At 48.3% G+C, this 12,436-nt stretch overlaps 2 protein-coding genes across 2 annotated transcripts; both read right to left on the minus strand.

Moving 5' to 3' along the window:
* Nucleotides 1-1,897: 1,897 nt before the first annotated feature.
* LOC117039659 (heat shock protein Hsp-16.1/Hsp-16.11-like) lies at nucleotides 1,898-3,090 on the minus strand. The gene has a single exon (XM_033136840.1). It carries the CDS (start codon nucleotides 2,771-2,773, stop codon nucleotides 2,150-2,152), a length of 624 nt encoding a protein of 207 aa, XP_032992731.1. The 5' UTR covers nucleotides 2,774-3,090; the 3' UTR covers nucleotides 1,898-2,149.
* A 1,890-nt stretch (nucleotides 3,091-4,980) lies between these two features.
* LOC117039676 (alpha-crystallin A chain-like) lies at nucleotides 4,981-6,028 on the minus strand. Its single transcript, XM_033136856.1, has one exon. The coding sequence runs from the start codon at nucleotides 5,784-5,786 to the stop codon at nucleotides 5,277-5,279; it is 510 nt and encodes a 169-aa protein (XP_032992747.1). The 5' UTR covers nucleotides 5,787-6,028; the 3' UTR covers nucleotides 4,981-5,276.
* Nucleotides 6,029-12,436: the final 6,408 nt, after the last annotated feature.

Genomic DNA, 12,436 nt, shown 5'->3' on the forward strand with positions numbered 1-12,436 from the left:
TCCGCCCTTTCGCCCTTTGGTTTCCGCCGGGAGGCGTGTGGTGGGCAGAGCTTGTGCAGCCAAGTGTGTGTGTGGGGGGGTCTTTTAGGGTCCTGTGCAGAAGAGGGGGAGCCGGTGGGTTTCTGCGGCGGAGGGGGGGGCAGCGAGACAGGGTCAGGTGGGTTGTCTCTTCGCTTTGGCCCAGACACGAGGAACCGCAGCGACTGTTGCAGGCTGTGCAGAGGACCGCGGGAGCTCTACTGATTCCGACCCACAAAGTGAGCACCCTTTCTTCTGTTGGAGACTCAGCACGCTTTTGGGGGCCGTGCATCGGGTTGAGGGGGGAGAAGAGAGTGGAGATGACCCCCTCCGGAGGCCGAAAGAAGGGGCAGAGGCTTCCCTGCTTCTGAATCCCCCCCCCATGACTCTTCTTTGCCCCCACCCCAGAGCCTTTCTGGCACCAGCCGTATGACGGCATTCTTGGGTCCCCCCACCCCAGCACCCACTGGTCTGGCCTTCCCCAGGACATGTCCCACCCCCAGCCCAGGCAGGACACTCTTGTTTATTAATTATTATCATTATTTTGACCGCTGTCAGATTTTAAACTGTGAACACCACAAATTCTCTAATAAAGAAAATCTGTCAGCAGCGGACCACAAGATTCTGATGCAATTTTTTAAAATTAAAAAAAAAAATTAGCGGAGGGCATTATGTAGAAGCTTTGGGTTAGCTAAGAATAAATGTGGAAGCCAGAGAGAGCCTGATGGAGGAGGGCAGCTGTGTATTAAAACTGGCAAAGCACAACCTGCTGGGAAAGTGGCCCTTGAGGACTGTCTGTGTGGCCCCCAGAAACCTTCCCTTGTAATGTAGTTTCAACTACATTTTGTTTCTGGATGTGCTGCCTCTGTGACAAAGGCTGCTGGCACCAACAGGCGAGCATCGATGTGTTTTCAATTGGTTCATTTTACAGGTGCTGCCGTGGCTTGAAAATTCTGAGTTCTAGCTGTTCAGATAGACTGCTCCTGGCTCCTGCTCTTTGCAGTAAATCAGATCAGAAGCTCTTAAAAAAAAAACATTTTTAAAGCAACACGTGCACATCATTGTTCAGATCTGTTGCCGACAATTCCTAAGTGCATGCAAAGTGCATCTAAAAAAAAGAAAGTCCTTTTTGGGGAAATTTGGGGGCTCCCAGAGGTCTGCTTACTCCAGCTTTCACCCTCCCACTAGGGCTGCCCAGATGCATCTGTAGCGGTCCCAGGCCTTCCTTCCTGTTTGCCTCCAACAATCTGGAATTTGTAGGTAGACTGCTGCTAAAGATGGAGGTTCTCCTTCATGATAGCTAATGGCTAGGCCTGTTTTGCATCCTGGTTCCCACTGTGATGATCCAGTAAACCCACAAATAAGATTGTTCCCTTCTGTCCTAAAAAAATGGCTGGAGGCTCAACCACGCATGGTTATAAATTACCGACAAGGCCGTAAATCTGTCTCATCCAACTACGAAACGAAATTTGTTAGCTAAATGTGCTTGGTTGTTGTTAGCTGCAACTGCAGGGCCACTGAACCGCTGCAGGGGGCACTCCCAAGTTTGCCTGGCCGTCTGCCCTTACTAAGCCTCCCAGCAAACCGATAACTAGGATTTCCATCTTGAATTTCTGCCAAATTGAATCCGGCCTTCAGGGTACCAGCGGAGGAGGAGGAGCATGCCATTGGAAGACTTGTGCCTCCTACATTAGTCATGCTCAAAGCAGACCCACTGAATAGCTCTGTTGGTAGAGCATGAGAACTCTTAATCTCAGGGTCATGGGTTCGAGCCCCACATTGGGCAAAATACTCATTCATTGCAAGGGGTTGGACTAGATGACCCTCATGGTCCCTTACAACTCTACAATTCCATGAAAGCAAGCAAAAACACAACCAATGTGCAAAAATAAAACACAATTTTTATTGTGGATGAGGAACAGAAGCGTAAATCAGTTTGGCGATTAACGTGGGAAAATAAGACACACAATTTTCAATTGCACACAAGGAAAAATAAGCGTACGTCGCTTTCGAAGGCGATTAATAAATTGGAAATATTAGTCAAGGCAGTCGAAAGGCCAGCTGGAATCCTGGCAGACGCCAAACTAAGACGTCGCACTAATTCCCTGCGTGCCCAAAACGTCCACACTTTTCAAGCGTCCTGCGGCTTCTCGGGCTCCTTCTCTGTGCTGGTTCCCGGAGCCTGCTGGTCGGCCGCCTTCACGTCGATGGGGATGGCTTTCGCCGCAGCCAGGCGGGGGGCCTCGATGCACAGCCGCCCGTCGGACGCCAGCGAGCACGTCACGGCCTGGAGGTCCACGTCGGCGGGGAGGAGAGTCTCGCGGCGTACCTCGTGGCGTTCCCTCACGCAGCCGCCCTCCTCGCTTGTGTTCTCGTGCAGCCGCTTGGCGGTCACCGTCAGCTTCCTGCCGTCTAGCCGCACGGCCACGTCCTCCGGTGCGAAGCCGGCCACGTCCACCGAGAAGTGAAACTTTCCGCCTGCCTCGCCGTCCCGGGCCACGCTCTCCTCCGGCGACGCTTCCCGCAGGAACTTCTGCAGCGGTGAGGCCTGGAAGAAGGCCCTGCTCATCGTCTCCATTTCCACGATCTGCCTCTCCACGTCGGCTGCGACCCGGTCGACGAGGCTTTGCCCGGCTGCCGGCCACAGGGCCTCGCCAGCCGATTGCGGCCCACTGAGCCAGACGGGGCCAAAGCTGTGCAGCGGCCAGCGGCGCAGGGGCAGCATACGGAGCAGGTAGCGGGAATAGCTCGCCATGGCGGTGCCGCAGCCAAACAGCCGGGGAAGAAGAGATGATCTAGCAAGCAGAGCTGCTTCGGCTGTGGTTCCTTTCTGTCTGGCTGACTCCGAGTGCTCTCCGGCTTTTTATCTGCCGGCCAGCTCCTTGGCACGAGCCCAGAGACTGACGCAACGTGTTGCAAGAGGCCTTTCCAGGCAGGCCTGGAACCGAGGAGGCCCTTCCAGAGACGTCGAGAGACGCAGCCGAGGGGAAGGCCTTGGCAGCAGTCCAGAAATGACGCCACAGTTTGCAAGAGGGTTTGCTAGCCGGTGTTGTGCCGAGAAGCCCCAGGAAAGGCACAGAACTGGCAAAATGGGACCGTTTAAAGAAATATTATTCTAGTACAATGAACAACGAGCAACAGGAGGAATCGGGTTATAATATTGTGGTTGTGATTTGATAGAAAGGAGGGTCTGCAAAAGGGGAGTAGCAACAACTCAGCGGAAAGCAGGGTGGGAAACTGTGTTTTGACTGTGTATATGTCAAAAAATGTTGACAGTTAATAAAATATAATTGGAAAAAGAGAAAGGTGCAGGGCTCGCTTGGGCTCCCCCACGCTGCAAAAAAGTGCCCTGGGGTGTTGGAAGGGCGCCAGAAGCACCCCCACCCCCAAAAGCTGCTGCGTGGAAAACAGGAAATCAACAGATCCTTCTGGAAGACACTAGGCTAGTAGAGAAATCCCTCCCCCTTTTTCTGTTGCGTAATCGGAGAAGAAAAGGCCGCCTGTTCTTGTGAGGGGGGGTGCCAGACTGGGTTGCGGGGCCATGCTATTGGCAAGACCTGCTTTCCAAACCTGAGCTCTGTCTTTGTCACAGAATCGTAGAGTGGGAAGGGACCCTGCGGATCATCTAGTCTCCCAAGAGACTGCGATCTACTCGCAGAGTTAAAAACTGGCAGTGATCTACCCCATTTTGGGGGGTTCAGGTCAAAGTTGTTGAGCTTCTTTTGGGGAGAAGGAAGGCCCGTTTTTTTAGGGGTTCAGGTCTCAAAGTTGCGGGGCTTTTTTTTAGGGGAGCCAATGTTGTTGAGCTTCTTTGGGGGGAGCCAGTGATCTACCACAGACAGTGATCTACCGGTAGATCACGATCTACTTGTTGGACGTGCCTGATCTAGTCCAACCCCCTGCAATGCAGGAATATGCACAGCCCCCCTCCCAGATGCCAACCACGTTTTCTTCCTACCAACCCTGCGAGGTGGGCCAGGCTGAGAAACAGCACACAGTTCAGTTCTCTCACCTAGATTCCCACACCCACCCCTCCTTTACTGTCTCCCGAAGAAACGGCGCAGTCCTGCTTTTGCTAGGCAAGGGGAAGTTATGGGAGATCTAAGAAAGGGAATTAAAAAAAAAGAAAGAAAAACACATCCACTTCTTCACTTTCTGCCTCAACCCCCTTCTGCTTCAAGTCTCACAATTTGGGTGAAAGGTGTTGACAGAGGGAGGGCATCATCAGTTTCTTGCAACTTCTTGCATCAGCTACCAGTCCAGGCCCAAGGTAGAAAGATGAAGAAGCAAGGATATTTTTTTTTTCTACCACTCAAAGTGTTGGTGCTCCTAAAACATTTCAAGCCCGTGAAAACCAGGGAATGGAATTTAATGCACACAATTCAAATTGCTAAGGGGCAGTGTTGATGTGGGTGTATATTTAATTTCTACCTCTCACAAGTCAGTCCGGACAGGCCCAAATCTACATCTGAACCACCTCAGAATAATAACAACAGTAACAATAACTATATATATATATTTATTATTGGACTGGGTTACCCCAGCCATTCTTGGTGGCTTCCAACAGTTATAAAAACATAATCAAACATTAGAAACTTCCCTAAACAGGGCTGCCTTCAGATGTCTTCTAAAAGTCAAATTCTTGTTTATCTCCTTGACATCTGATGGGAGGGCGCCACCACCGAGAAGGCCCTCTGCATAAAAGCATAATACCAATTTCTGCATTTGTAAGAAATGGATCTTTTCACTCCCTGCCTCCTGACGTTGCGCAGGAGCCGTCACAATAATATTTCCGGCGACTGCTGAAAACATTTTTGTTTAGGGCAAAGCCTGTCTAGACACATAGAATGTGGACCAGCGCCTTACGATGGTCAGTTGTAATCATATTTCAGATGATTTTAAATAAGCACCCCATAATGCATAAATAGTACTGTGTATAAATATTTATTATTATTTATTATTATTAAATAGGACGTCTCTATTTTCATTGGAGAAATGTTGGAAGTGTATGAGATCCGAACATAAAACACAGCATCAAAACATGAGATATGAACAAGGACAAAAAACCAGTAATCCCTCCACCCTGACCTGCAGGCCTCAGCTTTCGTTCATAGAGACGGCCGTTTACCTGCATTATATCTGCAAATTGACCGACCACCGCAAAGGGAAACGTTCTACTTAAAAACATTCATTGGCAGAAAAGCCCTGATCCAGAGTCCCAAGTCCATCCAGAGTCTCTTCTGTGCCTTGCTTTCCCCTCAGCCTTTGGTCCGGCGGCCGTCCATGGTGGAGTCGGTTTCCTGGCCGCTGCCCGGCGCTCGGCCGACCTCGATGGGCACCGTCCTGGCGGCAGGCCCAGCTGCCTCGATGCGCAGCTGACCCTCGCGGGAGATGGAGCAGCTGAGCTGCTGGCGGTCCACGCTGCCCGGGACGTCCCACTCCCGGCGGAAGAGCTCGTAGCGGAAAGGTCCTCCGGGGGTCTGCGTGGCCTTCCTGCCGGTCAGCACCAGCTTCTGGCCCACCAGCTTGACCACCAGCTCCCGGGGGTCAAAGCCGGCCATGTCTTGAGTCACCGCAAACGGGCTCTCTTCCGGCCCCCGGGACGCTTCCTCGTGGGCCCCGAGGGGCCAGTTGCTGCAGCCCAGCAACTCCCACAGCGAATCCATCTCTCGTTCCAGGTCCTCAAAGAGCGAGCGGGTGGGGGGCCACAGAGCCCGGCTGAGCAGGGGGGCCGCGAGGGGGGCCGTGAGGTGCAGCCGGCACAGCATCTTCGCCTCGGGATGCTTCGAGCGTCTTTTGGCTTGTCGGCTGTGGTCCTCCAGAAGTGGCTCTGTTCTGCTCTCTCTTCGAGAGCCGGAGACCTTTTATTGGGGTCCCAGGCGTCCGGCGGTCTCATCGCCCTCGAAAAGGACTCGGCCCAAAGGGAGGGGGCTGTTAGTCAGACCCCCAAAAGAGCTCGGTGAGGCAAGGGACCCACTGCTGTCATCTCTCTGCTCTCAGCACTGGGGAGAGTTTATAATTAGGGACCACCTTCCATGCGCATCCAGGCCAAAATAGAAATTGGCAGCTGTCTGAGTCACTGGGAAGACAGCTGTGAGTTAAACCCTGAAGGACACGTCAGTCAAGATCCGAGGCTTGAAAACCCCCCCCCCCCAACGTTCAGATGCTTTGCGTATGTGTGCATGCTTAATCCATACCCTCCGACATTTCTCCAATGAAAATACAGATGTCCTATTGATTCCATAACAAATATAATTTTATTATTTATACCCCGCCCGTCTGACTGGGTTGCTGAAAGTCTGTAAATTTGGATAATAAACCTGATTTGCAATGGGGGTTGAATAATTTCGATTGCAACTGTATAAAACCTTAATAAAACATGAAACATAGAAAAAAAATCCCTATCCAGGGCTGCCTTCGGATGTCTTCTAAAGGTTGTATATAGTTACTTATCTCCTTGGCTTTGGGGGGGTCGCATAACTCCAAACCCTCCGACATTTCTCCAGTGAAAAGGACGACGTCCTAAGGAAAAGCAGGACATTCCAGGGTCAAATCAGAAACTGCCCTGCTCTACTCCTCTCCCCGCATTGCTGAAGTACCACATAGAATTGTTGAGTTGGAAGGGTCTCCAAGGGCCATCTAGTCCAACCCCCTGCAGTGCCGAAACCTTTTTGACAAATGTGGGGCTCGAACCCACAACCCTGAGTTTTAAGACGCCCATGCTCTACCAAGTGAGCCATCCTAGACATGTTATGCCACGCTAGAGCGTCGGACTAGGACCAGGGTGACCAAAGGTCAAATCCTGAGGTCAGTCGCTGCCTTCCAGGATCGCCACAAATGGCGGGTGCTGCCAAATTGCAGCGATGAACCGAGATGTGACGGTGGATCTGTGACCTGGAATCAGAGCTTATAGGAACACACTGCTCACATAGTTTATGCCGTTAGGAGGTTTCTATTCATATGCATCCGTAGTAAACATCGCAAGTGGCGGGCCAGGGATGCCAAGCCCCCAGGCCTCTCGAAATAGACGCTGACACCCCGTGAGTCACCAAGATTCCTCCTTTCCGCCCACCAACTAGCAAGAAATATTTCCTGCAGCAGCTGTCAGGTCCATTCCTTCCACATCATATGCAAACATCACGTAGAAAAATCCTGAACAGGCCAGAATGTTGCAGAAGCTGAGAAAAGTCCGGGTGCAGGATGAAGTCCAAGGGGACCCATCCAGCCCGGCATCCATATGAGCACCCATATCTTCTTTATTTACATTATTATTCTCCTCCCACAGGGGAAAGGTTCAGAACAGGGCAACCAAAAAGGGGTGGAGAGGCTCCTCCACTACAGGGAAAGGTTGCAGAGGTAGCAGGGTTGTTGTTGTTTTTAATTTAGAGGAAAGGAGAGGAAGAGGCGACACAACCAGAGCTTATAAAAATTATTCCTGGGTTGGAGAAAGTGGAGGCCGAGAAGTCACTCTCATAACACTAGAATATTGGGAGGGTAAGGACAGAAAGAAGAAAGTATACCTTTCTGGTTAAACTTTGGAACTCCCTGCCACAGGAGGCAGTGATGGTCACCAACCTCGATGACTTTAAAATGACATGTCAGATGTCAAGTAACTATATAACCTTTAGAAAACATCTGAAGGCAGCCCTGTATAGGGAGGTTGTTGTTGTTTTTTAATGTATAATGTTTTATTGTTTTTATATGTGTTGGAAGCTCCTGCAGCCAATCAGAAGCCGCGCCTTGGTTTTCGAACGGTTTTTGGGAGTTGAACGGATTAAGTTCGAGAACCAAGGTACTACTGTACTTGGGTTCAAAAGAAAGTAAGTTGAAACAACTGCTAAAATCTGCTAGACAGAGCCGGACAGCGGATGAGGGCAGTCGAGACCAAAATAAAATCCTGAAAAGCATGGAGGACGGGTAAGCACGAAGAAGCCCTGGGAAGGCTCTGTATTCGATGCCCAACGGCATGTCCAGGGCAGGGATGGGAGAGACCCCTTCCTGAAATGCTGGAGTGCTGCTGCCAGCCAGTGTGGACAGTATTGAACTCTGTAGAAGGCATCTTCCTCTGTTCCTACAGAAAGCCAGAGTCGGTCAGACAGAAGCCACCAAACACCCCATTGTGAAAAATTAAGGCTTTATTGCAAATTCAAAAAAAGAGAGAAGACGTTTCCGTTATCAAAAAGAGGGCATCCGGTTTCTGGAAGGGGGTAGACAGTCGGAAAGGGTCACTGCGGCTCAAGGCATCCAATCTCAGCCAGGAAAGGAGACAGCTGCCGTTATTCTAGGGAAAGGGAAAAGTCACACAGGTAAGTTCTCAATTCCTCTGTGTGTGTGTGTGTGTGTGTGTGTGTGTGTGTGTGTGTGTGTGTGTGTAAGTAAGTAGTTGTTAATTCCAGCAGGAAAACTAATCAGAGGTGAGCACATCACATACCCAAGGGAAACAAACTGCAGTATTCCAAATCTTTAAAAGGCATTTCAGTTGCTGAGCGATAGGGCATGCAGAATTAAATTTATATGCCTCCTTTCGTTGACCGCATGAAATATCTACTGGCGGATGCCAACCCCTTGGTTTCACGTGGAGTGGCCACCTACATATTACAGGCCCTGAAACTCAGGACCACCTTTTTGGCTAACTTCCCTTAGCCTTAGTCTTACGTATCTTCCTGACACGGACTCTGTCGTCATGCCCTGCTATTGCTTTTTATTTTATCTGTATTTTCCAGCACGATTTTACCTCCAATGTTTTAACTGTATCTGTTGTATTCTTTGTATAATTGTGCCAGGCCACTGCCTGGTCTTTTACTATGTGCTACGGCTGTATGGCTAATGCAATAAATTGATTGATTGATTGATTGCCTCCTTTCTTCCGAGGATCACAGGGGCATTTTGCAACATAAAACACCAAAAAATACACAATGTAGTAAGAAACGAAACAATACCAAGACCCTCCCTCCCCAGTTAAAAATGCCATAGATTGTTAAATGAGCCAAAAGTTCAACCTTTGGCATCTCCATGAAGGGATGGGACTGTCCCTTGCCAGAACCCCGAAGAGAGTCTGCCAGTCAGTGTTGACAACACTTACTGTATTTTTCTGTTTATAAGTCGAGGGTTGTTTTTTTTAAATTATAAATTACTGCTAAAAATTGGGAGTCGTCTTATACACGGATAGTGCAGGGGGGGGGACGTGTGATTGTCGTCAGTCGCAAGCAGGAGATTGTAATTGACAATTGGGCGGGTGATTGGTGGATGCAGCAAGGCCTGCTGGCGATTGGCGGCTGCTGGTGGCGAGCGGGGAGACGATTGGTGGCTTCGTTGGGGCGTGTGATTGGCAGCGGCGGTCAGGGTGATTGTTGGCAACCCCTCTCCCCAAGAAAAGCTCAACCACCCTGGGCAATCTCCCCCTCATTTCCCAAATTTGGAGTCCCGCAAAATAGGGGTCTTCCTATACATGGGGGTGTGTTATACGCAGAAAAATACGATAGCTAGATAGATCAATGGACCAACTCTCTATAAAGGCAGCTTCCTATTGAAATCAGCCCTTCATTCAGAACTATGAGGACTAGCACCTTCTACATTTTTAATATTTTTATGAGTGATTTGTAATTTCATTGTTAAGACGAGAGGGATTTAACAAACCTGATTCAATTTCTTTTTATGCTTTTTGACTCTTCTTTCCTCTTTAAAAATTATTTTTAAATTCTTATTTTCTCTTCATTTTTTCCCCCTCATCCCCCCTATTCCCCCCCGGTAGCCAATCAGATGTCACAAATGGGGAAGACCCCACAAGCAGGATGTTGAGAGCAGTAGCCCCTCCCACTCTTGTTCTCCATCCTAAGGTAGACTGGCTTTGTCCATGGAGGTTCCATAGAGGGGTTATAAGAAACTAAGGAGAGCCTGGCTGCAGGATCAGACTCAAAGGGGGCCCATCTCGCCCAGCATCCTGTCTTTACAGATTTTATTTGAGGGGGGGGGGACAGGGAGGAGATTGTGATGACAGTGATATCACACACAAACTCCTGATGCGCCAACTTTCTAGATCAGGGTTTCCCAAACTTGATTCTCCAGCTGTTTTTAGACTACAATTACCATCATCCCTACCACTGGTCCTGCTAGGAAGGGATGATGGGAGTTGTAGCCCCAAACAGCTGCTTTTCCTTTTCTTTTTTAAGGGCAAAGTTGAAAAGTCAACCTTTGGAATATTTTAAACGCCTGTTTTTGTAACTTTTAAAAACACCTAAATATTTTGTTTCTGCAAACAGCTCAATGCAGTGGGGTATAAATTTGGTCAAATAAACGGCACCCCTGCTGCGCACCCCCCACCCATGACATTCCTCCAGAATCCGACTTCTATCTCTCCCCCCACACCCAAGACAATGTGCAAGATTCCCCTCCAGGTCAGCAAGTTGTAGTATTGCTGTTCTGCCACCAGAGGGAGCGCCTGGGCCACCATGATTTCATTTTGCGGAATCTTGCTTCTTGGAGACTCAACCTGGCGGGTTCATTGAGCCCCAGGCATAACCCGTTTTTATTATTAAATATCCTTACTAATAAGAATCGTAGCAACTGTAAGACCTAGCAAGCATTAGTAATCATTATTAGTTGCTATATAATTGCAGGCCTTTTGCCCTAAGGTTCCAGGACAGGCTACAACAATGAAAAAGTATTTTAAAAACAATTTGCAAATCACAGAAATTCCTAGGCAGAATGTTGGATCAGGACCTCTGCAGGAGCCCCCCTAGAAAGGAAAGTCCAACTAAACATTGGGGATAACTTTCTCACATCGTGAATGTATTCTCCATGGCCTTACTATAGCCAGGATATTGACCTTGCTGCGTTGGAACGACAAATCTATATACTGTATATATAAATGTTCCCATTGTGTGCACGGTGGACACCAATGTTCTCCGTAACCACTGGACTAAAGCGCATCAAATTAGTACAAAGCTGTAACATGACCATCAAGGAAGGATCTGGCATCATAAAATAAAAAAAACCCACACCTGTCATGCCTAAAATAGAGAATAAAGGCAAAAAAAAAAAAAAAAAGTGCACGCATTAGACATCACCAGAAAAACAGCACCCTCTAGTGACGGCTATACTGGTACTGCAGGTACAAAAGCTAGATCTTGGCTCCACAATTTGATGTCATACCTGGTACTGCAGCTAATACAGCTTCTAATGGAATTTGGACCTCATTTATGGAAAACGCAGCAGGTGAAAAAAACAACAGTTATGTAACTGTTAGAAATAACTCTATTTGGATAATATCTAATATTATCCAAATAGATGTAGAGTTATGGAATTGGATTTGCCAGCTGTTTTGGTGATGCACTATGTCCTAAAATAAATAAGCGTTTTCTGACAGTAAGAGCTGTCCGCTCAAATACAGCCGCAACACGTGGCTAATAAGTATGGTCAATGTATTATTAGTAGTAGTTGGAATATAATCCAAAATTTACAAATCAGAAAAGATCATATATAATGTATGTATAAGCCCATAAACAAGAAATAGTCAACGTAATGAATTGCTGTCAGGGAACGCCACGATGCAGGCAGAATGCCTTTCAATCGATAATGTCCAACAGTATTGTTTTGGGGGCTCCAACATGTAGAATTCAATAACGAACAGCAAACAAGCAGAACAGCATTTCCGGATTAAGTCAACTGTTTCAAAGATGAATCTTCGTCAGCAAATAATTTCTAATAAAGGATAATTCTGCCTGCGTCGTGGTGTTCCCTGACAGCAATTCATTACGCTGACTATTTCTTGTTTATGGACTTATACATACATTATATATGACAAATTCTTTCCAGTAGCATCTTAGAGACCAACTGAGTTTGTTCTTGGTATGAGCTTTCGTGTGCATGCACACTTCTTCAGATACACACGAAATGTGCATGCACACGAAAGCTCATACCAAGAACAAACTCAGTTGGTCTCTAAGATGCTACTGGAAAGAATTTTTTTTGTTTGTTTCGACTATGGCAGACCAACACGGCTACCTACCTGTAACTGGAATTATATATGACGTTTATGATTTGTAAATTTTGGATTATATTCAAACTACTACTAATAATACATTGACCATACTTAATAGCCACGTGTTGTGGCTGTATTTGAGCAGATTATTCTGTACTGCAACACAGGGGTAAGAGCTGTCCGAGAGTGGAACCTCCCCTTCCTTGGAGGTTTCTAAACAGAGGTTGGGTGGCCCTCATTCCTGCACTGCAGGGGGTTGGGCTGGATGACCCTCGGGGGTCCCTTCCCTCTCTGCAATCCTATGATTCTGTGACGCTTACCGCCGCTCACATTCACCCATTGGTCCTGGGAGTTGTCGCTGGAGGTCATCTCAGCACTGGGGTCGCGGGATGGCAGGAGCATTCCGCTCTCCGGAGCTGGGCTGGTGGGATTCGCACC

The sequence above is a fragment of the Lacerta agilis genome, chromosome 18 (assembly GCF_009819535.1).
Source record: "Lacerta agilis isolate rLacAgi1 chromosome 18, rLacAgi1.pri, whole genome shotgun sequence".
Lineage (NCBI taxonomy): Eukaryota > Metazoa > Chordata > Lepidosauria > Squamata > Lacertidae > Lacerta > Lacerta agilis.